The sequence below is a fragment of the Penicillium cinerascens genome, assembly GCF_028974065.1.
Source record: "Penicillium cinerascens strain IBT 15544 chromosome Unknown contig_5_segment0_segment0, whole genome shotgun sequence".
NCBI classification, from domain to species: Eukaryota; Fungi; Ascomycota; class Eurotiomycetes; order Eurotiales; family Aspergillaceae; genus Penicillium; species Penicillium cinerascens.
Window position 1 is genome coordinate 3,125,653 of NW_026695294.1, and position 27,583 is coordinate 3,153,235.

Here is a 27,583-nt window from a genome sequence, read left to right on the forward strand (position 1 = left end):
ATTATATAAGAGAATGTGTAGGACTGCAAAAGAAACACGAGAGACGAGAGATGCTTCAACACGAGGATCGCCTTTCTCGAGGAGGAGGATGTCGAGGGAAACGGGACTATGGACCGATGGCAACCCTTCCGCTTTGGGACTGGCGCCGTTACGGTATTACGCAGCACGTGACGGGGCGCGGATCCAGCCCCGTCGAACGGAGCAATAATTTAGAGAGTGTACAGTACGCCACGGGCAAGCGCTCTCGAGACGCTAGTGAGATGATCCAGTATACGGCACGAGGAATGGCTCAACGACGGTTGTAGTGGTCGATCGGATGATCCCACGGCGCAACGCTGGCATTCGGCACCGGTTGCAGAGTGGGACGTCATGATCGGTAATACAAGACGGGGCTGAAACATTCGGCGTATTCCATGACTAACGAGCTGCCACGTCCAGCGATGAAGTATTTCTGATTTAACATTGACATTCTATCATGCAGATCTGCGATAGCTCATCAAGGATCGCTTCGGTTTACAATACAACCGAGTCCTACGCCATCTGATGGGGGAGGATTTTCATTATGATCGACTGTTTCGACGGTGGAGCGGACACCGCACTTGCCATGGTCGTCCTGAAGCATAGGTCCTTGGGTCTCCACCCCTTTATTACCGAGGATCAAAGCATGTGTTTTACGGTGAACCATGAGAGATCGGGCGCCTTGACAGATTCATGGCTCATAGACCTGAGCTCCATCTGCCATCTGCAAGGGACACAACTTAGTTACTCCGGGGGGGTGGCGGAGTGCGGAATTCCTTCATCGACCGGGGGGATTCGATTGGATCGCCTCCTATCCCCCGTTTGATGTACATCATCATTCCCCTATCCTCTGGGCGGTCGATCGGCAAATGGTGTGGCGACCACCCAAAGTTCAGTCGGGAGGCAACGGAGGTCTTGGCTTTGGCGCTAGAAACGCGGCAGAAGCATTTGGGCGACCTTCGATCAATTAGCGTCTCCCGGAATTCTCAAGCGTGGTACGAACACACCGCCCCGCTAGGCCGGAAGGGTCCCCTGCCTGATGGCTTGATTCCTCGTTGATACGTACTTGTGTACGATAGCAATGCCATCTCCGCGTTTCCCGTTCCATCATCCGACCCGATCACCCTGGACCCCGAAACCGAAAGTACCCAGGCACCGACCCAAAAAGCGCCCGGCCACGCGGTCTCCCGACGGGTATTATTCGGTCTTTTCTCAATTGGGAATGTGGGCATTCACCACAGCCGACACTGCCGCCCAACCATTCCCATCGACACGCCTCGCGCTAATCCACTTCCTGTCGTAATTCTGCAAGTGACCGCGAGCAACCCAACGGTTTTCCTATACCTCTCTCTCCCTCTCTTTCTCCCCCCTGACGGTGAAGTTGTCGAATCGAAGATAACGCCCAAGAGAACCATGTTCTGTTCTCCAGGCAATTCCTTCCGAGATTTGGGAATATCTGTGGAATCCCTATGATGGTGGGGCACCTGACTTTGGCACCTAACTTTGGCACTTAACTTCATACTCCGTAAACATGCGCTTTCTCTTTTTTGGGGGCGTTGGCTTGAGACTATGTTGTGATCTTCGCGATCTTCGACCAATAGTGTTATATTGGCTAGTTGGAGAGCAGTGGCACGTGCTATGCCCCAGGGGGTTATTGCGAAACGCGGGCCGATAAGCTCATTCGTATCTGATGAAAAGAGATGTTTCATTGGGCTGAGTTTATCTCCGGCATGTGTAATAAAATACCTCCTTACCCCCTGATCGTGAAAGGTTGTCATTGGCATTTTTGGGTCCGGGGTTTCTCCATATGGGTCCTGAATTCAGTCAGCCGAGAGAGATCCTGTCTCCGGAGAATCTTTACGAGTCGGAAGAGAACCCGGTCACATGTAGACGCATCAGAGTTGGAAAAGCCATCCCCGTATGCCGGCTTATATGACACGTCACTATAAGCACCAGCGCTCAGATGCAAGCTTGATTGATTCCTTCGCCGAATCCTCCCGACTCGCAGATCCCCCGCATGTGGGCTCCGGTGTTTTGCGGGGAACGCATAGATACCCCTGCAATCAACAGGGTTCCATGGAATGGAGAAGATCTCTTTCGCAGCCAATACAATCATTATGTTGACCTCGGTTGTCGGGGTGGCTATCCAATAGACCGCGGGGAGATCACGCCCCAGGTAGGCAGCCATGTTATTGGGGACGAGAGAGGGCATTCCAATTCCAGTGGTTGTTCTTTTCAGATTTCCTTTTCCGTCAATCTGTGTATAACGTTATAGGCGGTGAATGGCTACCTGCTCAAGGCTTCAAGATTCGGCTCGGGCCATGGAGACAGGCGCTTCGTATAAATTGCAGTAAATCATCCGTAACTTGAAAATTGAAGTCTTCACATATGGGTTATACTTGATTTAGTTTTCAATATGAGCCGTGTTCTTTTGTCAAGAAATTGGTCTTTTCCCCCAAGGTTGAGAAGCGTGACTAGCCACAAGCTGTACGCAGAATCAAATCATATCCGCCTTGTCGAAAATCATTAAGCAAGGCAGCCATTGCCCTATTGAGACATCCCGTTCGAATGCGGTCAATACCATCAACCATTGAGGGCGTGAAATCAAGGTCAGGTACCTTATCATGAGCTCGAAGATGACGAATCAACTCGTCCAAAACAGATCGGGACTCAATGCACCTGTCCATAACATGAGAACAGCCCGCTGTCAGCAAATTGCAAGGAGATTTGGAATCAGAAGACTTCCAGGGTAATTCCAAGGAAGTACTTCAGAGTGTCTGATTAGTTCGAGACGAAGCCGCCAATAAGCGATGACATTGGTTGGAGGGACTTTGCCAATAAGTACCAAGCCCCGTTAGCAGGTTCCAGTGGCCGAGTTCCGTTACTTATAAGCACACGATTTCCAAATGTAAGCTGAAGTGAATATGTGTTAGGCTCGCCGAAGTCCGCAAGCGATATAAACATGTGAACCCGGGCTTTCCGCAACATCTGCAACACAGACCACGTGAATGCGATCAAGGGGGTATCATTGGGTAGAGATATCGCTTTATGCATGGTATATTCACCGAAACCTAGATCAAGTAAACAATGCCTATCATCACTACAACTCTTCACCGGGAACGCGGGGTGGATTGGGGCTGCGTCTATGAGGGGTAGTGAGAAGATCCCATCTCCACCGCTATCTCACCGGCAAACTGACGTAGTTTTAGATGGCAGTTTTGGACCAATCGAGCACCAAGAATGAGCAACGTGAGGCAGCAGCACCAGAAAGAAAAACTAAGAACATTTGCCACAGGAGGTTGGCACCTGGACAGCCGTGGCAAGACCAAGAAAGGGATCTGTAGATCTTGACGGTGCATGTCTGCCCTTGCCTGTGCTACATGGTCGGTAAGACTGGCCTCATCCAAGACGGCGTGAATCAAAACGACATAAAAGCTTGGCGCATCATCATCCACCTTGGCAGGTATCTAGGGCAACTCCCTCGCGTTGAGTGGGCTTACTATTTTCTAGGCATTGATAGGAAGGTAGGCTATGCTGAACCATGTGGGCTAGCTGTGCAGCATGAGTGGCCCAAGATGGTTTGAAGAGTTCGTGATGGATTGGAAATTTGCCCAACAGGGCTTCGATTGTAGGTTTGGAAAAAAGAGAAAAATGGACGTATTTCAAAGAGAACCAGAGTCCATATCAGATAACGCCTTCAATACCCCTATTTGTTTGTCCACCTTAGTTTTGCCTCCGGGGCGGCAGACCACCGATTGATCCACGATCGGTGTCGCCAGGGTTGAACATGTGTATCGCCCAAAAAAAAAAAAAAAAATTGACAATAATGCATCGATCGCTGGTGTCCATGGCAACGACATGTCATGAATGGAAGCATGAGAAGATGAAGTGTGTAGATAAATCACAGGGAGCCCTTTCGGCCTTTGTTGGGGTGGCCCAAGTAGAGGAAGCCGTTAGGCAGTTTGCCAGCGAGGTCATTGAATTGAGAGTCCACAGTGGAAGTGGAAGAAGAGCTGTTGGAGCGGTGGTGCTCTTGGGAAGTCAACTCGGGACTCTGGTCGGTAGAGCTAGACTCGCTCACGGCCTGTTCCTCAAAGACACGAGGGTCGGGGCCAGACTCGGTGGGAGACAAGACGAGGAACTTGTTCTCGGGGTGGAAGGGAGCCGATGTCTCGGCAGAGAGGACGAGGAAGCGGAAGTTGGGAGTGTGAGTGTACATTTTGGAAATGTTGGTGTGGATGTGAGCACGTAGTGGTGAATAGTCAAGAGGGGTAGTTAAGACGAGTCGAAATAGGTTTGAACTTGAACGGTCCTGAATAAACAGAAGCGGGTGAAATCGGCCGGACTTTATAATCCACAACATGGACCTTGGCAAGGGCCATATCAGCGATATGCTCCCGTGTCGATCCAGCACATCATATCTTGGGCCCAAGTGGATACCCGGCAATACCCTCCCCGCGATAATCGCCCATAAAAAGAGAGTCCCAAAAATGATGGGTCTCTCTGTCACATGTCTTGGCTCCAGCCAAAAAGGGGGTTATTCAGGCCAAGGCGTCACTATTGGTCGACTATCACCCTTCCTGGTTTTCAAAACTTTCGACTTCGCCTTTCTTGGCTCCAGCGTCTCTGGCATTTTGGTCGCACCAGCGCTGGCCTGGGCTACCCACGGTCATTCCCAGGCGGCCATGGCAAGTATGCACGCGCTTGGCAGGTTAGCAAGCACCCCTCTCAATTGCGCAAGTCTTTCCCGGGTTGAAGAAGGCGGGTCCGTCGCCAACCGAGCAATGAAGCCTCGGAAGATCCGCAGCCAGGATGAGGGGGCCAAGACCCGTGCAATGGCGGTGGAATCTCACAGGCTTTTCCCTTCATAGGTTTCTTCAAGTGCAGAGACCCCTTAACTCAACCCGGTTTCTTTCGGGGGGGGGTGTCTGGATCCCCCGATCGTCCCGACTGTGTCCGCACCAGTCCCCTCCGGGGCCCTTTTGGCCCCGGTTGACAGCTCCGATTTGTTTTCATGATGCTCGTAGTGCGCACTTCCTTTCTTCTTGGGGACAATCGGACCGCAAATGACATCATGTGCTTTGAATTCGCCCGTTTTTGGGTGGGATGAAGTGCCCGACCGACTCGGGTGCTTGTTTGCTGTGTGGGGGAGGGGCTCGGCATGTGAGATGGTCAACTCGAGGCATTTCGTGATCACGCAGGTCAAGAAACGACAGAATAACAAGCCACGCTGGAAATTGCGCAAGCTGGATATTTTCGAAAGAAATTAAGACAAATTGTAAAGTCGACTGAAGTACCGTCACGTGGTGCACCACTCCTGCAGTCCCCGAATGCACATATACGTTCCCTTTTTTCTTTCCAATTGCAACATTCTCGTCTGCCCAAGCCAACGGCGCCAAAATAAGAAACCGAATGCCCGTTGAACCTGTGAGTTGTCGCTGTGTTTTGCCGCTCCCACGGTCACTGTGCCCAGAGTCGATCTCCCGGCCGGCCAGACCATTGGCGCCGGAGGAGCCTCAGTCACACTCGCCCATTTGAGCGCCTACTGTGCTACTGCCAAGGCTTCTATTCACCAGTCATATCAGCCCTAGAATTAATTCATTGGCTAGGAATAAATCCTTTTCCTTGGGCGGCCCGACGCGCTTTCGGACTTCAGCGAAAACTGCGCTGCCCCACACTATCTCATACAGCCAACATTGATGCCTCTGACATCAGCGTACTATGGGCTACTTTGACTTCGCTTAGTGCGTTGCCCGGCGGAATGCCTTGTCACAGTGCAGTTATGCTGGTTGTTGCAGCTATCACCAACTGTGGCTGGCTGTCGAATACGTCCATTGTGGTCAATATCGGGGCTGTGGATGAGGCTTTTCCAGATTTGTGACGATGATATTTGATCTAGACCCTGTAATATCGGATGTGCTTTTCCCGATACACGCTCTCGGGCGTAGGTTAGCTTTTGGTTTTCACCCGGTGAGAGTCTTTATATTTTGTTACTCCGGTTACGCTCCTTGTCGACAGCGAATTCGATCCTAAAGATTTTAACAACTAACAAATCGACTGACATCTGAAAGCTTTTGAGCTTTATCATCATGTAGAATGGAAAACCTTGACGACCCTTGGAACAGAGCTGATCTAAATTGCGCCGCATAGCCCCAAAATGGCTGCTGTGCCGTAGCCCCAACTTCGTGGTTCACCACTATGAAGCCTGTGGCAGGTGCCTCATGCAAAAAAAAAAGAAAAAGCCTTGCCGCATGATTTGAGTCCAATATGTGATTGTTGGTTCCATCCGCAGTCATGCGCCCTATCCGAGACGCCATGTTGGGTTTTCATACGGTCCGTGGTTTGCGGAATGATGTCAAGTGCTCTCTGCAGCTGCGGAACTCTAACGGAGATTGGGGTGATGCACCCGCTGTTCACTAACATGCATAGAATCCGGATCACCATACCCCCTCTTGTGAGGCACATAACGGCCAACTTTGCCATCTGTTGGATAGAGCTGCCCGGCCGAACTATTCGACCCTCGTCTCTGTACCATCCACCAAGGTATCACCTTCAGGCGGTCACTAAACCATTAGGTGCATACGGCCAATTTGTCTTGACAGCGCCTGGAAGCTAGTCCTGTCTTTGTCTACTGTAACTCGGCACAGTTATTGCCTTTGGGTACATGCGTACGGCGTGCTATAAAGCCGGTCAATGATCCCCTTCTTCCAATATTGTTCTCACACACCAATCCATCGACAATCTTCTCTTGAATATCTTATCCGACTCCTCTTCTTCCTCAGTCTTGGAAATATCTATCAACGTCCTCATCATGTGTTCTCGCTATATCTTCTTATACATGTGCGGATGCACTCTCCAGGAAGGAGAAGACGTGCCGTGTGCAAAGAAAGGCACACCCGCTTGCCACGGCGTGAAGGAGCATTTCCGGTCTCGAAAAGAATACAACTGCCCGAAGCACGGTGGCTAGAGGCTCACGCAAGGTTAGTGGGGTTGTGCATGTCCCACACCTCGCTTGAATAGGGCTCTGTTAACACAAAATCAGACGAGACATGACCACAATTGCCTCCAGTGCATCTATCTTGACGTTGATGCCCTGCATGCGGTCCTTGCGCGACGAAATCGAGGGTCCTCTGAAATCTCTGTACTGCATCTTGGAGGCCTTCTCTCTGTTCAGGTGGAATTGATTTGTTACTCGTCTTTGTGAGCCTAGTGCCTTCGTGGATGGCATTTGGGGACTTTGTATTCTCTTTCCGTCTTCCGTTTCATCTGGTGGATTTCTGGACTACTCTGTGCCTTGACCTTAGCGTCCATCATCCTTTCGTCTCGCCTCCCATAGTGAATTTGAAGAAACCACAATTTACTGTTTCCTCCTGACATGTTATACTTGTTGATTTGATACGTCTGTGTGGATAGTCTTTTTGAATTCGAGTTCAGTTTTTCAATATCTCGGTATCTTGCAAAACATGTCCCCAGGTGCCTCTTCAACCAAAGTCTTATCCAGAATATTTTATTTTGCTATAGATAAAGCACATTGAAGAATAAAACGGGAGTCTATTCGGCGACACCGATGGTGACGAGCACAGCCTTCCGGCTTCCACTGGATATTTGTTGGCGACCCTACTTATTTGGAATTGTGATCTGGCCAAGACCTTAAAAAGCGGGTCTTTACCCAACGCGCTTATCGTAAATGGAAGTATCCCCATGCTAAGAGGCTCAGTTGGTAAGTTCCAATGAACTTTCTATCCAAAGATTGGACGGGAGCCGAAATTGCTGGTGGGTGTGGTGGGGGTGGATGGTGGAGTATCACAGGCTGGCGCTTACAGGGATGGCGAGACGCAAGGGTTTGTATGTGTTGATCCCACGAGGAGACGGTTAGCCTAGTCTTCAGAATCACTCACTCGCAAAGGATAGGTGAATAGTGAAGAGTCATTTCTACATTGCCAAGTCCGCGTTCACAATAGAAAAAAATGTGTTACTAGGCTAGATGACTTTCCATGCCTTTCATGACTCTAGAATACCCCCCGAAACGAGATGGTGCCTACTAATAAGGGTAGATCAAGCCCGGCACTGCACGCACGAACCAATAAAAATGAGCTTGACCCCGTTGATGTGCATGTGGGGGAAGTGATCGCTCGCACGTCGCAGGAGGGACACGCACACGAGACGATCCGAAGCCATCTAGTCATGACTCGATCCACCAATGACTTGACCAAAGCCGCGTCGTAGGATCTGTTTATGGGGAGTGGACCTTTCCTGGGCATTCATCGTGCGAGTCTCCATCTTCAAAAATCCCTGAAATATCCAGACAGAGTACCCCAGTCAAGAGTCTACGGGGCAATATGACGCCACCGGCTCGGTTCCCGGCCCAAAAGGGGCCAGCAGCCGGCCTCGTCGCATCTGCGCCGTCAATGCAGACTTGGTAAAGTACACGAAAGCACCAGTGATAAAAAGGAAAGGTCGAGCGAGATGCCTACCTTATCATTGGCGAAGCTGCTGGACTCCTGGACAAAGCCAGAGCTGCCTGTTTTGCAATTGAACGAATTAACCCGCCACAATAAACGCGTTTGTGGATCTCGGGGCTCACGATGGGTGGTCGGCCGCGGGCAGACACGTCGATGGTTGCATTAGGCCCGCATACGCTTCGATCATCTGATTTTCCAGGTGGATCCCGGCCATCGTAGGCTGAGAGTCTGTCTTTGATTATACGAGAATCTCCATACAGTAAATGGGAGGCTTCTCGGTCCCCATCGCTGTCTGGAACCTCCATTAATTGGGAGGATGATAGAGGCTGCCAGCTCGGGAGATGGGGGCAATAATCATAGAAAGCGTTGACGCAAGCACACTATCCGTTAAGACATCTAGTTCAGGATTAGCGAGGACCTCATTCTTTCTTGCGGCCACTCAAGAGCACAGGGAGCTTGGGCATGGTCATCACAGCCTCTGCCGCCACTACATAGAGCAGGACGGGTGAAAAGGCTGCCTAAAGGCAGAGTGGGGAGGCCGAAATGCTCGGAGGCCATGGATTGGTCTTGAGATAGGAACGTAGAGCGGATAAAACTCATTCTACGATGCACAGTGCAGTAGCACAAAATCATCCATGTAGGTCAAGAAGGTGCTCATCAATAATAGAATCTCGATGACAATAAAAGATCTCGCTCAGGTCGTCGATCTTCAACGTTCGTTCCTGGGTCACGTGGGTCCGCGCCGATGGGGACTTCGAGCTCCCCGGAAGCTTCTCCTCACGTTCCGCGATATCATGAACCCTTGAAAGACACAGTCAAGTCGCACATGTGATGTCCATCGAAGTCGACTGGGCAACGGCCACTTCCGGCCCGGACGGTGAAGCGCTAGCGGAACGCATACGATCATTTGTCCACGACAAGTTCCAGCAGGTCGCCTTACCGCGCTTTATCCGGTCTGTCCAGGTCCATGCTTTTGAATTCGGCACCATTGCCCCAGATCTCGAGATCAAAGATTTCTGCGAACCTTTTGCGGATTTCTACGAAGAAGATGATGACGACACTTCTGGGACCTCCGAGGAGCTCATCGCTGACCAATGGTCGGAGCTACACGATTCCTCATATGAGGACGATATACCACTGAACCACGCGCCTCACAACCTCAGTCACCATCCATATCCCGGCGAAGAGTTCCAACCCTCCGCGCTTCGTTCTCCCCTTCCCATCGGTGACCACTTGAACCCGCATTTTCTGCCCCGCTCTGGCTCCCCGGGTATTCCTGGAGGCACGTCCACACTCGGCTATCACCTGATGTCGCTGGGCGGCCTCTCAGGCACGCAGACTCCCCTAGCAGCCGTGGCTGGTGGCAGACCATTTGCAAGTAATTGGTCCGATACGGGCATGGGCCAGGGCAGACCGCGCCCACCGCGACCAGCGCCACAGCAGCGTCGCGCAGAAGCAGATCTAGATACCACCACTTCGGCTTCACGGCCTTCAACGGCCAATACACTTCCTTCGCATCCCTCCGTCGCCCGGACTGGCAGCAGCGGGTCAAACCGAAACAGTATCGACCCTGCCGACGTTCCTCAACCGTCAACCGAACCCGCCATCGATCCCTCGGCCCCAATCCCACCTCGCATGCGCGAGCGCCGCCCAGAAGACTTCCAAGTCCTATGCCATGCGAAATATGCCGGAGATGTGCGCATGTCCTTGACAGCGGAAATCCTACTCGACTACCCAATGCCCAGCTTCGTCGGCCTTCCTCTGAAACTCAATGTTACCGGTATTACCTTTGACGGTGTAGCGGTAGTCGCTTATATTCGCAAGCGGGTGCATTTCTGCTTCTTGTCCGCAGAAGATGCAGATGCCTTGCTGGGCTCTGAGGCGAGTCAGGGAAGCCGAAACCCTAGTGACGATGGACGGCCGCGATCTGGTGGAGATCAAAAGCGGCAAGGCGGATTGCTCCAGGAGATCCGCGTCGAAAGTGAGATTGGCCGTAAGGAGGATGGGAAGCAGGTCTTGAAGAACGTTGGCAAAGTGGAGCGCTTTGTGCTTGCGCAGGTGCGCCGTATCTTCGAAGAAGAACTTGTCTACCCTAGCTTCTGGACTTTCCTCGTCTAGTGGTCGTTGCATTTACATTGGCCATAAGGCCAAACCATACAATGTACAGTTACGAATGATCATGATATTGAAAAGATGATTTTATGACCCGAAATCACTATCCTCATAATGCAGGATTATCCTTGGCCAAGCTAAGGAAGACATCGTATCGTTATCAGGTAAATTGATGGGTGCTTCCAGAGTAAGCACCATGGAGCATGACCGCTTCTCTAACCCCGTAGCAATATCTGCTGGTAGCAAAGGACACGGCGAGCAAAGTACTGCGCCGTGGGTTCCCTGCAACCTCTCCCTAGAGCGGCGGGAGGCAGTAATGTAGGGGACGAAATATGTGAACGCTCTCGAATCAGTGTATCCATCCAGGTGTAGGTATCGCGCGCGGAGTCGTTGACAAAGCAAATTCAACGCCGAGGGATACGCGACGGAATCCGTCTCAAAGCCCCGGAACGCACTCGAAGTTGCTCTCCGAGATGATACCTTCAAAAGAATGGAAGGCTTTAGAGGGACTTCTTCTCGTTCTTGTCACCCTTGGAGCTGGAGACCTGGTCGCCGAGCTTGTGGTACTCGGCAGTCAGTCCCTCGCACTGCTTCTTAAGGGTCTCGATATCGCGGTCCTTGGCCTCGAGCTCCTTCTTCAAAGCGCCAATCTCGCCGACGGAGCCGGCCTCGGCCAGGCGGGCAGAGTCCTTGCCGCCGGCCTTCTTGTCGCCATCAAGGAACTTGACACGGTCCTCGAGACGGAGGACCTCGAGGATCATGGTGTAAGTGCGGTTGAGGATTAGGGAGAGGAACAGGGTGAAGCCGCACAGGTACATGTTGCGCTGGGAGTAGAACTTGCGGGCTTGAACCTCCATGCGGTCAGTACCGAGGTGGGCAGCTCTGTGAGAGAAATACATAATTAGGCGTATTCAGTTTGAGTTATTCGAGTTGCACGTTACTTACCCAACGGTAGCACCATCCTTGGTGAAGGTTGCCAGCTCTTGCTGCACCCGGTACACCCGGTTGACGCTGTCGAGGAACAAAATCAGGATGAAGATAAAGGTGATCTGTAAGGCGTTAGAGAAGCTCGATTCAATATTGAGGAAGTTTTCTTTTACCTTCAGACCATACTGGAGCTTTGCGATAATTGGACTTTCGGAGATAAAGGCAAACAGCTTGCGCTTGATGGTGAAGGGCAGAGGGATGATGAGGGCCAGGAAGACGGCCATCTCAAACACCAGAAGGAGGAAAACCTAGCAATAGCATGGTTAGAAGGCGGTATCGTAAACAGTGCGGGCATGTTTGGCTGATCTGGCCGCTCCGGGTAGCTAGGCTGCAACCACGTCCAGCAAGCTCGGTCGGAGGAGCAGATGCAAAACCCCCGCCAATCCATGGATAGAACATACAAGGCTGTAGTAAAGAGTCATCTTGTCGAAGGTTATCGGTAGAACGGGACTCGGGATCAACTCTTCGTGCTTGTTAAAAGGGGGTTGGGGGTCTTGGACAGCTTCGGTGACAGCTGGCTAGAGTAAACAAAGAAGAGCTCTGCACAAGGAACTGGATGATAAGGTATTGGAGGTCTAGGATCCTGAGAACCGAGAAGACGACGTGGTCAGGTTGGGTAGCGGGGAGAATTGAGGTTCCAGCGATGCCCTTGCAGGTTCGAGGTAGTCTTTAAGGGTAAGTTTTCCAAGGTTCCCGCCTCGAGGCACAAGACGTCATCAATCTGGCGGCCACGTGACCCCGCATTGACGTGGGAGTTGGAGAGTCGTGTTATTTCATGTGACGATCATATTCATGTCTACTATATACAATCCTTTTTGCCTCTTTAATTTCCTTAGTCTAACTCCCGCGGCTATCCCTCGGCCTGTTCGTAAGAATTTGACTTGTGTTTGGGCTCGAACTTGAAGTCTGGGTGTGCAGGACCGAGGAACATTTCACTATCAACCAAGTTAGTTTTGGAACTCTCATTAAAAAAAGCAGCCAGACACTTACGTGATCTTGATCCAGTCCTTGTAGTTGCCACTGGCCATGAGAGTCTCCAGCTCATTCCGGCCACGGAAGGCAGGAGGTCGGTCGTTAATATGTGGAGGAAGATACTCTAGCAATCCAATCGGAACGTAGCGGTACGCGAAGCTCAGCCATTCCAACATGAAGCGGCGGGTAGTACCAATGCCATGCTCATCAGAGCCCCATGCCTCGAGGCCGTACTTGGCAAACTTCTCGATCATACCGAGACGCTCCGATGCCGACTTGTCAAGATATTGGCCCGACTGGATTTCCTCGAAGAGCCAGGGCTTGATCAGAGCACCACGTCCCAGCATGACTGAATCAACGCCGGCGTTGTTGATGTGGTCATCGTAATCAACGTGCGAGTAGCAGTCACCGTTACCAAGGAAGTATGTCTTGCCGCCATTAGGCATGTAGCGAGCATCGGGCTCGTTGATAGTGTCTGTAAGACTATCCTTCTTCTCGTTCAGTCGCTTGATAAGAGCTGCGCAGTCCGCAATGTAGCCCCAATCTGCCTGTCTGGTGTACCGCTGTTGTCTGCTACGTCCGTGGAGAGTGATAGCGGCGGCACCCGGGGGACCGACATTCAAGATACTTGATTCGTAACCACCGAGAACCATGCGCTCAACAAGCTTCAAGGCAGTGGGTTGGTTATCCTTAGTTCCCATGCGAATCTTGACGGTGATGGGAATTTCTTGGGAGACAGCATTCATGCCACGAATGATCTTCTCCAGCTTGGAATGGTGATCCAAGAGCGCCGAGCCTGCTCCATCGCGGAACACAAGGTCAATCGGGCAGCCACAGTTCAAGTCAATAACACGCAGATTGGGTGTGTACTTGGAAAGAACTTCCGTGGCCTTGAGAGCATGCCACGGCTTGTTAGCTGCGATCTGAGCTCCGAACTTGAAATCCTTGGAGTTGTCGTAACCTTGGACAATGTTGTCTCCCGGGATAACAGTCGGAGGGAGCATTTCCGACTCATGCGCCTTCAACAGAGTCCACTCGGACTTGTTACCTTGGATCAGCGGCATACTCATCGCCATCTCTGAGTATGTAAACTGCGCACCCAAATCTGTGCAGAGTCTCCGGAATGGCATGTTGCCTTGAGTTGTCAGAGGAGCCAATGTTGGAGTCTCGGGGCCGAAATAGATGCGTCTCTTCTCGGACGGCAGGAAAGGAGGCTCGGTAAACATGGCTCGGTTGATTTCCCTCTCTTCCTTGACGTTTGTGTCGGATTCCATCTTAGTCTCCTCGCTCTCGCCATTGGCTTTGGCATCCTCTCCTTCCTCCTTGTGTCGTCCGTGCAGTTGCTTCTCAAGCTCTGTGGAAGCCTTGTTGAGCCACTCATTGAATGCATTGGCACGAGGAGTTGTCTCTCGCTTCCGCGCAAGATCAACCTTAGCGTCGTAGGAAATGATGTTGACCTGGCCATCGGCCGTTGCGAAGGGCACCAGGGGCTTGGCCTTTCCCTTGCGCTCTTCGTCTTCCAGCAGGATCAACTCTTTCCTTCCATCTTCAGTCTCCCGTTCAGTCGAATGAGACCCAACGAAGCGGCATCTCCACCCAAGGTAGCATTTCCCGCGGGTCTCCCAAACAGGGCACTTTCCACCGAGCGTCGTAAGGTCCTCGCGTCTGTGTTCTCGCAAGTAAAGCCGCAAGTCATGCTCAAACCGGCACTTCTCGTCGCCAAACTTGCACTCTTCCGGTGAAAACTCTGGGCTGTACATTCTTGAGGTACAGAGACCCTTGGCATCTTTGGACGAACCGAAACTCCGGTTGGTGTTCTGGCCCTTGGCCTTCTTCTTTTTCTTGTCCTTCTTGCCGTCCTCGCGCTCGGCGTGGGATGCACCTTCGGCGGCATCATCAGTGTTGGTCTCGACTGTAGGCTTAGGCTTGGAGGGAATCAAGAATCTAGCAGGTTCATAAGCGTTAGTCTTGCGGCAAATCTCAGAAAGCGGGACATACGTACTCTGCCTTAATGGGCGCAATGCCTTTCGACCTGGGGTCCTGCTCCGTGTTTTCCGAGGCCTCGTCGAGTCGCGCCTTCTTCGAGGGGGGCTCGTCAGCATTGGAGACATCGTTGGCAGCGTCGCGCTTAGTGACATCGACCTCCGATGGAGTATTTTGGACATCTGAAGACGGCGCTGGGGCCGCTGCTGGGTCCATGTTGGCCATCTTGGTAAGAAAGCTCAATTTGCTTGACTCGGTCTCCGGGCCAATTTGAGCTTCGTTGCAAGCACCCAAGACTTGCAAAAAAGAGCAGGACGTGATGCGGCGTGCTCCGATCTTTCACAAAAATTCACCGATTTGTTTGCAACGTTTGCACTAGCCAACCACGGTCATACATTGTGGCCCTCTCAATATTGGAGTTTCCCATCTCCGGCCCAATGAAGCAGTTGACTTCGTTTATTTGGACTTTCCCTTCGTTCATATCAGGTGTTGGTTGGCGCAGATAAAAGATCCTCGAAAGGAAGAGTGGAACGTTCGTGACTTCAAAGTTTCCTGAATGGGATCTTCTTCTCCCATATTTCTTGAAGATAAAGTCGCATTTTGATAACGAATAATTACGAGTAATAAAAGCATCCTTTCCAGTTTCTCGAAATGGTCACGTTGTCAGTGTTCATAACTTATAATAGCAGAAAATTCATCACTTCCATGGTATAGATATCGATAAATCCTAAGCGGGAGTTTGAAGCGCTGGAGCCCCAATGTGGGCCGCATCAGCGCTACCCGCCAATCACAAAAAGAATTAATAGTTAAAAAAGAATGGACGAACGGCGATTTGAACGCCGGACCTCCCGCATGCAAAGCGGGCGCTCGTACCCCTGAGCTACACGCCCATTAGCTTACGTAGAACAAGGATTTACACATTCTGATGGCAGGACTAAATTTCCCGAGAAGCGTTCTTCGGCCTCATGGGCGAATACAAGGAACAAGAAATATTGTATAAACCCTATTCTCTTACTCCTTCTAAATCTCTCCCTAGCTATTTCGTTAAACCTCTTGCTAGACATCTTTCTAAATGTATCTTTAAAAATATCGAACTGGCAATGTATCTACCAAGTTTCGAAAGTAGCCCGCTCATGGTCAATATCTCCTTGGCTCGTCTGTAGCTGGCTGCTTTACGGCAATGGAAACAATTTCTCTAATATTCCCTAAAGTTCACTCATCATTAGAACATCTTAATTCGGGTCTGGTTAATATTCTACGGTCTTCAGAATGGCGCTCTGAGGCAACGCAGAACAGTTCGGTTTCAATGCCCGGAAGCTGTCACTTGCTTCTCGCCGACATTCAACAATTCCATTTGAAGTGTGCAATCTCCAGATTCGATATCGACCATTTCATCCACCGCCCTCTCCCTCTCTTTCTCAGACCAAAGCGATGGCGAAAGTCACGCAAGTCACGAAGGTGACTAAAACCCCCAACCAGAAAACGTCTCGGCTTACGAACGCATCCAAGCTCACCATGGAGAACGCATCAAACCCTCAAGCCAGCACTTCAGCAAAATCTGAGCCTGCCATTTCTTCATCAGAGAAGAATCAATTCTCTCTCAATTTCCAGAAGTTTTCCTCCCTCGAAGAGGCCTGTCAATGCCTCCAGATTGCAAAAGACATTGCATCCATGGAGAACTGTCTTCGCAAATTGCCTCAAAAGAGAATTTCAAATGAGATTCTGGCCCTACAATTATCCTCGAAAGACGTCGCCGCTCTGAAACGAGCCCTCCAGATGTCCCCGAAGGTCCTTGACATCCTGCACCTCATCAATTCGGAAACGGACCGACAAGTGGCTCGTCAGGCAATTAGCTACATCGACGGCATTGAGAAGCTCAGAGGCCAGGTGGATAAGCTCCCGAAGGAGGCACGACAGGAGTTGTTTAGGGCCCATAATTGGCTCTGTGGTGCCTATAAGGCTGGGGCGGATGGTTCCTGAACCGATTTCTAACACAAGCATGTTCTCCATGCAATTTTTCATTTTGCATGTATTTCGGGCGCTTCTCTTGACTTTTCTGGCATTTCCCCTCGCGTGCGTGTTTATCAATCAATCTAGGTAGATAGATATGATACTCGCATATACAGCATCAACAATAAACGGATATATTTCTTTTATATCTGCATGCGAGAAGTCCAGCGTTAAAAATTCCGGTCGTCCATTTCTTTCCCCCCTTTTTTGCTTGTTAGCTCCTCTTCTTTGTTTTCAGTGACTGGCAGATAGCGCTAGGCGGACCCATGATAGGGACGACTTCCTTGGTCATCAGGGCCCCCTTAACACGGACTTCCCTTTGGAGAAGCTATTTCTCCCCGACCGTCCGCCCCTAACACTCCAAAAAGGAGCATATAATTGACCGAAGAAGATCTCGTTCACATAGCCAAACTTGCCTGGAGACTTCAACTGTTCTAGGGAGTCGACGAGGGGAAACCTTGAGCGCCTTTCTAGACATATAATTTCTTTTCAAGGTATCTTGTTAAGTGACACTTTAAATATGTCTAACTACAGATCACACTTATTCCTCGCCATTCCCTCAACCTAGCTTTCTGCCCCGTGAACTAGGTCATCGATTTGAGCCGCCACTCTGTCCGGAATTTCGAGATTGGGAAAGTGAGTATCTCCCTTCAAATCGGTATAAGAAAACCATGAATGTTTCTTGCTGAACTCCTCATGAAGTTCTCGATACCCGGGGCTATTCAGAGGGTGCGAGAAAATATGGCGAATTGGCGGAGGATTCTTGATCGATTCCATGCGGCGCATCGGTGTGCCATGCTCTTGATACGCACCAGCAATAACCCGGCACGACAGAGCCCACATCTTACGACCGAAACTCCCAAAGCTGTATACAAAATGGTTCTGAAGCGCCTTATTATTGCTTCCAGCAGCCCAACTTTCATAGAGACCTTGGCGAGCAGCCTTCCACGTTTCTGGAGCCTGCATCGCCTGCAGTCCTGCGGCGAACTCAGGAGGAGGGGGAGTCATGATCTGATCGATCATTAAAAGGCGCAAGACACGGTCTTTTCCAAGTTGGTCGACGATGCCCAAAGCTGGCCAGCCGCCGTGGGAATGCGAGACGAGGTAGAATTTGTCAACTTCCAGCGAGTCTAGTAAACCGAGTGTGTCGTTGATTTGCTCATTGATGCCGAAGTCGTCAATGTCATCGCGAGAGATTCCATGACCTCTCCAGGATACTCGAACCACCCAGTATTTGTGACTCAAACAAGGAAGTAGTTCGTCATAGAGGCGGAGATCGTGTGCCCACCCAGTGAGAAGGACCAGTGCAGGGCGATCGGCTGTTCCACATTCATCGTAGCAAATTTCGACGCCGTTGATCTTCTTTGTCAAGTACATTGCGGGGTAATAATGAGTTGATTGGACTTGAATTTGAATTAGGACCTCGAAACTGAAGGGTAAATGAAGATGGTGATGAACGACAATGAGGGGAAGGCAAAGTTTACATCGATATGATTTATAAACCCAAGATAGCTCACATTTTGGAGAAAGTTGAATCGAGTCTAAGACTGCCCAGGTGCCTAGGTGCAGAAGATATGCCGAGACTGCCAGCGGGGAAGAAGGTTTAACCAAGTCGGTCGTTCGGAGTTTGCCGATATGACCTTACTTAGAACCGCTAAGAGATGGGCATAATGGGATATAACGGACAAGATGACTCACAATATGAATATGAGCAAAAAAAACAAATTGGTACTTAAGTTTGGCGATTTGCCTGTTTGAATTCATGCCTAAAGATATGTATGTATTCCACCCATAGTCACCGGACCAGGGGACCAGGGTTTGTACGGCCTTTGTAAACACATGTAAAATCTCAGTTCACAAATATGTCCTTAGATAAGACAAAGTCACTGTCAAGTTCAATATGCACCCCATTCTTCAATTTATTCCCGTTCGCAAAGCTCGTCCACAAGTCCTTGAGATCGGACCCTATCCGAGCGATATCCTCCCCCGTGGTCGCTCCAGCTAGCATAGGCGCAGCCTTAAAAGCATCCTCCATCCCCAACACAAACGGAATGTCTATACAGTGACATGACCCAAGGGGATTCCCTTCGCCCGCCCAGCCGAACGAATAACTTGTTGATGTGCCACCCGCCTGCAGCACCTGCTCCTGGAAGCGTTGACATGGCCATTTGAAGTAGCTGTGGGTAATATACCAGGTTCCCAGGCTCTCCACGTAAGACCCAATAATTGGCAACTTGAGTAAGCTCTGCGGACCCATCATGCTTGCGAAGGGGCGGCCATCCTGGGCAGTCCAGCCTATGAGAATGGGGATATCTTTAGCAACCTCTGAAAGCTTTCGATCGAAGTCCTGTTCCATTGGCAATGGGTCAGATCCTAGGGTGGGTGCAAATAGCATAACCTGCGTTTTTACAGGACTGAGAAGCAGCTTCTTCTGAACTCCCAGCAATTCATCCACTGACATCTCCCTCGAATCCTTGATGAAGAGCTGTTCCGCTTTCCGAGAAAGTAGGGATGCCGTTGGTGTGCGCTCTTTTAGCTCCCGCAATGGCGGGCTGAGGAGAATGGCGCGATGGAACAGGCCCGCGGTGCCCTCGGCGACCATCAAACAAATGATCGAATCCGCGCCGGCCGACTGTCCGACCATGGTGACATTGTCTGGGTTCCCACCGAACACAGAAATATTGTTTTGGATCCACTGAAGAGCAGCACGCTGATCCAGCAGGCCCAGATTTGCAGGTGAGATTCCCTCCAAGCCAAGGTATCCGAACACACCCAGTCGGTAGGTGACCGTGACGCAAACGATGCCCCTCTTGGCCAAGTCGACCGGCTGGTAGCAGTCAAGGTCTCCACCACCTGAGATGTAGGCGCCGCCGTGCAACCAGACCATGACGGGAGCGCTTGTGGCATCGGTAGGTGCTGTGACAGATAAATGCAGACAGTTTTCGCTTTGGCTGTGACCTTTTGTCAATGGACCCATCACCGACTCCAGTCGCGATGGGAGCTGCGGGCATATTGATGCCCGCTCGGTGCAGTCACGGGCGACCGTCCATTCATCGGCTGGCTGCGGGGCTTCAAATCGGTTTGCTTTGGCATAAGGAATGCCTCGGGCGTGGATGAGGTTGTTCTCTAGCTTTAGCACTTTGATGGCCCCCCGCGGGCAGCTTAATGGTTGTTGGAGCTGACATGCTGACCTGGGAAATTGAATCGGATGAATAATGACAGGTAGTGAATGCATAGCACTGGGAATGTAATGGGTCTTGATCTGGAGTGGCTGGGGACGGATGTATCCGAGTGGAGATGTGCGCGTGGGGCGATAAGAAGTGGGACTTGCTTTCGACACATAGAAAATGCTTGTGGCAACCAGGTAGCTTGAGTATATTAGATTTAGCTAGACCTATATTTCTAGAGGGCTTCCAGAGGCTCTCCAGATGTCTTTGGCGCGCAACCTATGAGTATTCCGGAAGTCTTGTGGGAAATCTTTACTATGACTACTCATGTCTCGATATCACTAAGAATGATGCATTCGAACTACCCGACTAAGTTTAGCTAAGGTATGCATCATCTGGGACTCATCTCCCACGAGCAAATCATCTAGGCCCATGCTAGCCATCGCTTCTCTCGTCTCCGGTGGCATCTTCGGTGGCATCTGCCGTCGCTTCTCGACTGGTATCACCACTTCCTAGACAAGATGATTGCTCGTCCCCCGAGGCCGAGTTTATCCACGGCTTAGGTCCCATAACGGCAGCATCAACACGTCTCTTGAGATCCTTGTACTCCTTCGTTTTCTTTGCAGCTGGGCCTTGGATGGCTTCGAGTTGCCAGCGTTGCAAATGGTTGAAGTCAGGGTTGCTTCCTAAGGTTCGGGGAGGGAAAGCCATGAAGACTGCTGAGTGTTTGGCTTCGAACTGTGCACGTCTTGGGCTCCATTCCGTCTTGTCACGGATCGTATACCCGGTCCATAGAATGAGCTTTTTCAACTTGGTGGGGAAGGTTGATTGTCTCGGCTGCCCAATGTCGAATGCAGCCCATCGATCAAGATAGAACACAGTCGCGATGGCTTGAGCGGACTCGTAGTTCAGGACAGGGAGCAGAATTTCCTTCAGGTTGGCAACACCCATGTCAAAATGAAGACTTAGATCGCGGATATTTTTGAAGCCCATTGCAAGAACGCTCAGAACCTCACGTGGCTACTTATATCAGCAAAATTGACATACCGTTATGTGGACTTTCCAAAACTTACCCAAGCACCGTCCTGACGCTCCATATCCAACTCCAGGATCTCCAGGAGCGGACAAAGTTTATCCAGGCGCTCAAGGTCTTGAGCGGAGACCACCTGACGGGCCCTCTCGTCAGGCCACGGCTCATCATGATGGAGACACAACTTCACCAGCCCATGGTGCATTCCAATGATCGTGATTGAGCACGGGACATTCACAAGCTCAATTGTCTCCAATGTGTTGAAAGACAAAATGAATTTGCACAGGCAGTCGGAGCTCTGATGATCCGCGAACGCTTCCATCTTGAAGTGCTTCAGGAACAGTGCACGATTGGCAATGAGGGAAAGGAAGCCGGGCACAGGTCTCGGACCCACGGAAAGAGACAGAAGATTCATCCAAGGAAACCGATTCCCCCACATCGCCCACTCATAGTCAACTATGTAGTAACCGTTGATGGAAAGTTCCTCGATTGGCGGGAAATTGACGTGCGCCCTCGGGGCAAAAAGGTCGAAGTCGAACGTCGCAGCATCTCTATCGGGCCATGGACCTTCGATGGAAAGCGCCCGGAGGTTGGGACTGGCGAAGACAAGACGATGGAATGGTTGACGACAGAGCCGGAGGTTGTTGTAGAATCGCCGAAAATAGTAGCGGTCGAGCTTCACGTGCATAGCTGTTATGCACGGTAGAGCCGGGCCGGACCATTTGCCCTCCTCACCCTCTCCGAGCAGCTGGAGTTCAGGTTTCATAGGGTGGCTACGGAGGCTTCCGGTGAACGATACCCTAGGTTCCTTGTCAAGAAAAGAGAATTGAATGAACAAAGGCAGCTTGTCCCTGGTGGAAGGAATGTGGCAAAACATCCTAATGCATGTAAGCCTCTCCTCTCATTGAAAGGTAAGAACATCAGACATAGACTGGAATTACCTCACGAGAGAAAGATTCGGCAGACGAGATATGAAGTGCCCCAGGAACCCGAAATAGACAAACTTCGTGATAGCCTGGTCGAGCTGGTTCCATCTATCAAAGTTAAGTATGGTCAACATATGAACCATAGATCGTAGATATCCCGTGCGGTCGTTTCGGAAGCGAGAAAGAAGAGATTTAAGTCCGGGTGAAGGAAGCCCATCGCGCATCAGGTTTTCAGGATTTTGAAAAGCGAGAGGCTGCCCTATAGTCGCAGGCCCAAGGAACTCAGCCTGCTGGCCAGGTAGACCAACGACCACAACTTGACCTTCGACCACAGGCTGCTGCACTGCCGGGGCAGGCAAGTTGGCCGGATAATACCTCTCTCTGACCCTGTCGATAGCAGGACCAAGAACGATGGAGTGATAGAGCGGAGGCGTGGCGATCCAGTTCAAGTCTTTCGATACCAGACAGAGATTGTAAAGATGCCGTCTATCATCGTCACGCAACTGAGAGCGAGTCAGTTGACGGTGTGTCCAAAGAGGAAAAAAGGAGGCTCACCAGGTAGCAGATTTTGTACCAGATATCGAAATGCAGGCGGGGGCGATTCTCATCAGTGGCCTCGCTTTGGAACTCAACCGCGTCCGTGAAGGGCGATGACCTTTTCCGCTTGATCCCTCTGGTTGGCGCCATCCTTGATACCGATGAAGCAACGGTCAAATGATGGGGATGGGGATAACAAAGATCAATGGGGAAAACGACGAGAGGGAGAAGATAAATGTCACAACCACGAGAAGCGTCATGTGCCTTGAGGCAGACAATCACGACTCATCGGGGAAGACCCGCTTAATCGCTACCTGAGGTTCACGAGGCTAGTCTGTTTGAGATTCTTGCCCCATACATCATTGCAAAGGCATGCACGGCGAGTAAAGCTTCCGTGTGACGGTACCCATATCAAAAAGATTTCTGCTGAACCCCAAGAAAAAGATGGTCTGGATCGCGACCCTATCTAGTGACATCTTTCCCATTGATGTCCGTAGTAAGTCCATTTCGGGGCTTGACCACACCATACTCACATCTCAATGCCTCTTCGTGACCAAGGTATGAGTATGTTGCGGGAGCTTCGTGCTCCGGAACCAAAAGACAAACAAGGCGCATTTTGCCCGCAGGGCTGTTCGGAGACTTGGAGTTCGCCGCTTCTTTTAGGGCTGGGGTACAATTCTCTTCCACATTCATCAAGGTTTCTACCAACAGAGCAACAGGGGCACATTTGAAGATCCCCTTGTCATCATAGGCACTTGGTTCAGCAATTGCCAAAATCTTCCGACGTAGATCTGGATCACGACACTTCATGACGATAACAGCCAATGGGATACCGGTTCATGTAAACGTGGACGTGACAAAGTACGGGGAACATGAACAACGAAATGGCTTCCATAGTGTCTTTCTTCCCAAGTGTAACAATTATCTATCAACTCAAAAGATGCCCAAGTTTGTCATGCACACCTAGGCGATGCTTGGATCCTTCTTTGAAAGTATGACAGACATAGCCTCTGGCAGACTGGCCGTCTTGTAGTACCTATCTAACGGTCAAACTCGAATGACTTTTCCCGGTTTGAACCCCTTGGACTGGGCAAAATAGTAGCCACGCTGATTGCTCACCACGAGCTTGTCAGTCGCTTGTTCCGTAAACTCGGTATTATAATGGGTATGTCCATATGCCCATAAGCATACCCGAGAGTTCATCCAACACTCTTGCGTCGAAAGATCCGTCGCAAAGCCAGATGACAGTGGGCTGTCGATATGTCTTGGATCAACGGCACGCGCATCTTGAGTAACAGGACTGTAGTGTGTAAATACGACGATTTTTCGTTGGGGTTCAGAGGCGGCTATCTGAGCAACCTGGTCATTAAGCCATTTCAGATCTGCTTTATGGGCCGCATTGTGGTCCTCAACCGTCCAATTTTCGATGTAGTAAAAATCATTCACTCCGAAGCTGATATGTTCACGGTATTGTTCCAATACCTGGGAGTACAATGTACAACCCAGGATGGTGACGTCTGGAGATATATCGTATCGGGTCTGATCCAAAAAAACCAAGGCACCCAATTTTTCCGTCGAGCGTCGTTGTTCTACCGCGTCAGAGAATTGTCGGACTTTCTCTTTTGTTTTCGTCCATGTTGAATGCCATGGTTCATGATTGCCGAGCAATAGAAATACGATCTCGAACTCTCGCAGCTGAGCCTCAATGAAGGAGAGGTATCCGTCATCATTGACGAGACCGATGTCGCCAAGAAGTGCTAGATAGGGAGCATCTGGAGGGATCTGGAAGACATCGTAGGCGGAAGGATTCTCCAGGTGCAGATCGGACACAATCTGGATCTCAGTCATCATCATTATTGAAACAGGAGAGCGCAAAGCGGTAAATCCAACGGTGGCGGTGCATGACGCGGGGTGTGCCTGGGTGGCTGTGCATTGACCCCATCCTGTTAATCCCTGTTATCTAAGCGCCCAGACATCAAGTGCCTTAAAAGAACCCCTCCTCTGATCTTGCCCGTGGCCTACACATTTCTCCTCATAGCTGCGTTTCACTCATATTCTTACATTTTTTGGATACGACTATCTGCAGTTGCGTCCTTGCTTCACCCAAGGGACTACGTCATCGCCTTATCTGCGTTATCAGTGCGGGCAGCTTGATTGCTATTTTCGTCATCTCCACGTCAACAGACACCATGTCTAGCGCTGCGCATGATCCACGCCTTCTTTACAGCGTGAACAATATCCGCGCTTTCCACATTCAAGATGGCGAAGAACAGGAACTCACTCCATCCGGCCCTCAGACGCTCTCCTTGCTGATGGTACCAACGGCAACTTCAGCCCCTACGCCACCGTATGCTGCAGGCGCCGTTACGGAGATGCCAGAGGAGGACTTTTACCTTCACCTTTGCCTTCCTCCTGAATTGGATCTTGCCCTCCCGGCTACCACACAGATCTTCCACCAACCGCCGGACAGTTACTTGATTCCCCGCTGGGATATGGCACCCGATGTTGGTGCCTTTATTCGGATCCAATTTCCCGGCGTCGGCTCGGAACCCGGCAAGGTGACTCAAGACGATATCGATACCTTCGAAACAATCCTTGCGCAATGTACCGCATTCCATGACCGTGCGGTCTCGAGCGGAAAGTCGGATGCCTACGCCGCTTACAACCCCGCTGACTATGCACCCGGCGAGGGTTATATCTCGTCACCTGGCGACAATAAGGCCGACCTGCATGGGAAGATTGTGCTTATTGACGAGGAGGATGGCAGCGTGGTCGGAGAATTGGGAGAAGGATACAATGTGGTGGAGGACGCGGACGTGAAGCCTGGGTCTAAACGTGAGCATTCACCGATCAGTCCCGTGTCCCTTTTCAGCAGCTGATCATCTCTTTTCATTTTGAACAGGCCCCGTTGGCATTGAACTCCCCACCGAAGCCGAGGGCAACCGAGTCAGTGTCAGCAATGTTTCCGAAGAATATCTGGCCATGTCCCGCCACCCGGCATATCAAAACTCCACAATTGTTCAGACCTCGGCGACAGCATCTCGTTTGATTGTTGCGACGTCGACCTCTCTGGCCAATTATCTCACCAGCGGAGCGGAGGGCTTCACCAAGAAAACGAAGCCCAACCCCAAGCCGCTGACCTTCTCCGATGCCACGCACGCGCGCATCCGCAAGATTGGAACCTACTCCCACGGTGCCGCCAATCTTTCTTCGCGCACCATTGGACAGGTGGAAAAGGTTGCGCAAAACATCGGTGCGTCTTTGGCGCGCAAAGAGGGCAAGCAAAAGAGTTTCAATAAGAACAACCCACCGCCTGGCTACAAGCCGGGCGTGCTGAACAAGTCGATGATTGCATTTTCGACTCTCGCCGACGGTATCCAGGAGGGCGCCAAAAACATACTCTTGACAGGCTCCCAAGCAGCCAGCACGGTGGTCGGTCACCGCTACGGCGACCAAGCCGGCACTGTCGCGAACAACCTGACAGGTGGAATCAAGAATGTCGGACTGGTATACATTGATGCCACGGGAGTGAGTCGACGTGCTCTTCTCAAGTCTGTCGCGAAGGGCATGGTCGTGGGCAAAATGCGCGACGGCCAACAGGTGGTGGTTGGCGGCGGCGACGGTGGCCAGATTCCGGGGGTGCAGCCCGAGGCCGGCCCTTCTGGCCTGGGTCCGCGGGATCCAGTTGCCCGGGGTCCATCGCCGAACCCCACCCCGCCTCCTGCATACGATGCATCAGGGACGATGTCACTGGGTGGTGCGCCTATGTCAGGGGGTAAGCGCTAGATCTTGATGATATTTTGGGATTGATCTCCAGGCAATGGTATCGGGGCAATTGGGGGAATATGTTTACAAGCGTGTTTACTTTTCCAGGATCCGATCCTATGTAGCTACCGAGATTAGCTGAATAGCTGATCTCATACGAATACGATAAATTTCATACCCCCAGCCTCCTTATAAGTAGTATCACTCTGTAGTATGCACCCCATTGGGGATCTAAGTTTCGGCCGGGCGGTACAGTGGCGCTTCGGCGATATTTCTCTGCTGAGACTATCCGTAAACCAAGCCGTTCTGGCGACCACGGACCGTGCGTCATAATTCTTCGCCGATCCCACCCATTGGACCGCATTTCTCATGATCTTGTCGCCGCTGGATGGTTGAAAAGGGTATCGATTGGATGGACGCCGCAGCAACGGCTAAGCTGCCAACGCATCACCTGCTTGACAGTTGGCCGGCCCACCCGGAGCATCCAATGAGGCTTACCAGAGGTTTTCATCTTGGTCAGCCTCCACACCGACCGCCACACCGACCAAATTTACAGTCTCATCCTTCTCGATCGATTGCAGACCGATTGGAATCCGGATGTGGAGAGTTGAAGGTGATGTTGTAGCTCCGAGCCGTCGGGTGGGGACCCTCCCAGATGCCAAGTGGAGCGCGCAATGAAATCTGCTTTAGCGCAGACCCAGAAAAGTCCAGGAACAGCAGGCTGTTAATGGTTACGCAGTGTAAATACCGGGAACGTTGCAGTGATGGAGTCTCGGAGATCTGCTCGATCTGGTGCGCAACCCTGGTTCTCATGGGGCCCTAACCGTGGGTTCATCCGACGTTCTCCCAGGGAAATCCACGATGCGCTCTTGAACGCTTCGAGCTTGGAACTCGGGTCGTTCCAAACTAGTGAAAGCTACAGAGCGCTCGGTCAAAGACATCTTGGACAGCAGCAGTACAGCGTGTAATCAAAAGCATGTCATCATCTGTTTGATTCCCATTCTACCGCGGTTTCGCCAGGGGTTGCAAATCGACGCCCGAAGCCGATATCTGCGTTGACAATTGGACTGGAACGGTACTAAGTACCTTTTAAGGTACGGGGTAGAGACCTCATGCCAACACAGATCTTGCGGTTATCAAGTCGCGATCGTGTTTGAGGCGTAATGACGATCGACGGTCGTAGCGAGAAGCCCACTTTCCAGCAATTCGAAACAACCGGGGCAAAGCCCCTTTTTGAAACGGGCCTCGGATTATTTGCGCGCTTGACAAGCTCTGGACACAGACTTTTGATCTTCCTTTCCTTTTTGCCTTTCTCTTTATTATTAAATTTTATTTTTTATTTTTTTTTAACCATTTACGAGGCACATGCGAGGATCAGCCCTCGGGCCTCGCACCCATTTCGCTCTATCACAGGCGAGGCAAGGGGAAACAGCGGGCTTTCCTCATTGAAGGCCAATACACGCAGCCACTTGAAATAGCTCCGCGCACCAATCCGTTGGCTATCTTATATCGTCGTGCCGTGGCATCAGAGTAGTAGCGTGGAAGATACAGTGAAGGATAGTCCACATTCCAGTCTCCGTAGTGTATCGTAGGATAGTGTACTCCGTACAGTCT

General features: G+C 51.1%; 13 protein-coding genes across 13 annotated transcripts; 4 read left to right on the forward strand and 9 right to left on the reverse strand.

The window, feature by feature from the left end:
* Window positions 1-3,919: 3,919 nt before the first annotated feature.
* N7498_005652 (uncharacterized protein) lies at window positions 3,920-4,237 on the reverse strand (the record flags this gene model as incomplete). The annotated part of the gene is made up of 1 exon (XM_058452714.1): window positions 3,920-4,237. One exon carries the CDS (start codon window positions 4,235-4,237, stop codon window positions 3,920-3,922), a length of 318 nt encoding a protein of 105 aa, XP_058309252.1.
* Window positions 4,238-4,379: 142 nt separating this feature from the next.
* N7498_005653 (uncharacterized protein) lies at window positions 4,380-4,889 on the forward strand (the record flags this gene model as incomplete). Its single annotated transcript, XM_058452715.1, has 1 exon — window positions 4,380-4,889. The coding sequence occupies one exon, from the start codon at window positions 4,380-4,382 to the stop codon at window positions 4,887-4,889; it is 510 nt and encodes a 169-aa protein (XP_058309253.1).
* Window positions 4,890-7,045: 2,156 nt separating this feature from the next.
* N7498_005654 (uncharacterized protein) lies at window positions 7,046-7,246 on the reverse strand (the record flags this gene model as incomplete). Its single annotated transcript, XM_058452716.1, has 1 exon — window positions 7,046-7,246. The coding sequence occupies one exon, from the start codon at window positions 7,244-7,246 to the stop codon at window positions 7,046-7,048; it is 201 nt and encodes a 66-aa protein (XP_058309254.1).
* A 2,065-nt stretch (window positions 7,247-9,311) lies between these two features.
* On the forward strand, window positions 9,312-10,598 carry mdm12 (ERMES complex subunit MDM12; the record flags this gene model as incomplete). Its single annotated transcript, XM_058452717.1, has 1 exon — window positions 9,312-10,598. One exon carries the CDS (start codon window positions 9,312-9,314, stop codon window positions 10,596-10,598), a length of 1,287 nt encoding a protein of 428 aa, XP_058309255.1.
* Window positions 10,599-11,092: 494 nt separating this feature from the next.
* N7498_005656 (putative BAP31 domain protein) lies at window positions 11,093-12,001 on the reverse strand (the record flags this gene model as incomplete). The annotated part of the gene is made up of 4 exons (XM_058452718.1): window positions 11,093-11,474; window positions 11,538-11,641; window positions 11,693-11,827; window positions 11,981-12,001. The coding sequence occupies 4 exons, from the start codon at window positions 11,999-12,001 to the stop codon at window positions 11,093-11,095; spliced, it is 642 nt and encodes a 213-aa protein (XP_058309256.1).
* Window positions 12,002-12,429: 428 nt separating this feature from the next.
* On the reverse strand, window positions 12,430-14,759 carry dus3 (tRNA dihydrouridine synthase DUS3; the record flags this gene model as incomplete). The annotated part of the gene is made up of 3 exons (XM_058452719.1): window positions 12,430-12,514; window positions 12,570-14,495; window positions 14,554-14,759. The coding sequence occupies 3 exons, from the start codon at window positions 14,757-14,759 to the stop codon at window positions 12,430-12,432; spliced, it is 2,217 nt and encodes a 738-aa protein (XP_058309257.1).
* A 1,206-nt stretch (window positions 14,760-15,965) lies between these two features.
* Window positions 15,966-16,514, forward strand: N7498_005658 (uncharacterized protein; the record flags this gene model as incomplete). The annotated part of the gene is made up of 1 exon (XM_058452720.1): window positions 15,966-16,514. One exon carries the CDS (start codon window positions 15,966-15,968, stop codon window positions 16,512-16,514), a length of 549 nt encoding a protein of 182 aa, XP_058309258.1.
* Window positions 16,515-17,108: 594 nt separating this feature from the next.
* Window positions 17,109-17,921, reverse strand: N7498_005659 (alpha/beta fold hydrolase; the record flags this gene model as incomplete). The annotated part of the gene is made up of 1 exon (XM_058452721.1): window positions 17,109-17,921. The coding sequence occupies one exon, from the start codon at window positions 17,919-17,921 to the stop codon at window positions 17,109-17,111; it is 813 nt and encodes a 270-aa protein (XP_058309259.1).
* Window positions 17,922-18,393: 472 nt separating this feature from the next.
* On the reverse strand, window positions 18,394-19,779 carry N7498_005660 (uncharacterized protein; the record flags this gene model as incomplete). Its single annotated transcript, XM_058452722.1, has 1 exon — window positions 18,394-19,779. The coding sequence occupies one exon, from the start codon at window positions 19,777-19,779 to the stop codon at window positions 18,394-18,396; it is 1,386 nt and encodes a 461-aa protein (XP_058309260.1).
* A 367-nt stretch (window positions 19,780-20,146) lies between these two features.
* On the reverse strand, window positions 20,147-22,354 carry N7498_005661 (uncharacterized protein; the record flags this gene model as incomplete). The annotated part of the gene is made up of 4 exons (XM_058452723.1): window positions 20,147-20,731; window positions 20,785-21,619; window positions 21,683-22,170; window positions 22,223-22,354. The coding sequence occupies 4 exons, from the start codon at window positions 22,352-22,354 to the stop codon at window positions 20,147-20,149; spliced, it is 2,040 nt and encodes a 679-aa protein (XP_058309261.1).
* A 312-nt stretch (window positions 22,355-22,666) lies between these two features.
* On the reverse strand, window positions 22,667-23,014 carry N7498_005662 (Aflatoxin biosynthesis regulatory protein; the record flags this gene model as incomplete). The annotated part of the gene is made up of 1 exon (XM_058452724.1): window positions 22,667-23,014. One exon carries the CDS (start codon window positions 23,012-23,014, stop codon window positions 22,667-22,669), a length of 348 nt encoding a protein of 115 aa, XP_058309262.1.
* Window positions 23,015-23,251: 237 nt separating this feature from the next.
* Window positions 23,252-24,058, reverse strand: N7498_005663 (Ser/Thr protein phosphatase superfamily; the record flags this gene model as incomplete). Its single annotated transcript, XM_058452725.1, has 1 exon — window positions 23,252-24,058. The coding sequence occupies one exon, from the start codon at window positions 24,056-24,058 to the stop codon at window positions 23,252-23,254; it is 807 nt and encodes a 268-aa protein (XP_058309263.1).
* A 335-nt stretch (window positions 24,059-24,393) lies between these two features.
* N7498_005664 (senescence-associated domain-containing protein) lies at window positions 24,394-25,990 on the forward strand (the record flags this gene model as incomplete). The annotated part of the gene is made up of 2 exons (XM_058452726.1): window positions 24,394-25,039; window positions 25,107-25,990. The coding sequence occupies 2 exons, from the start codon at window positions 24,394-24,396 to the stop codon at window positions 25,988-25,990; spliced, it is 1,530 nt and encodes a 509-aa protein (XP_058309264.1).
* Between the last annotated feature and the right edge of the window lie 1,593 nt (window positions 25,991-27,583).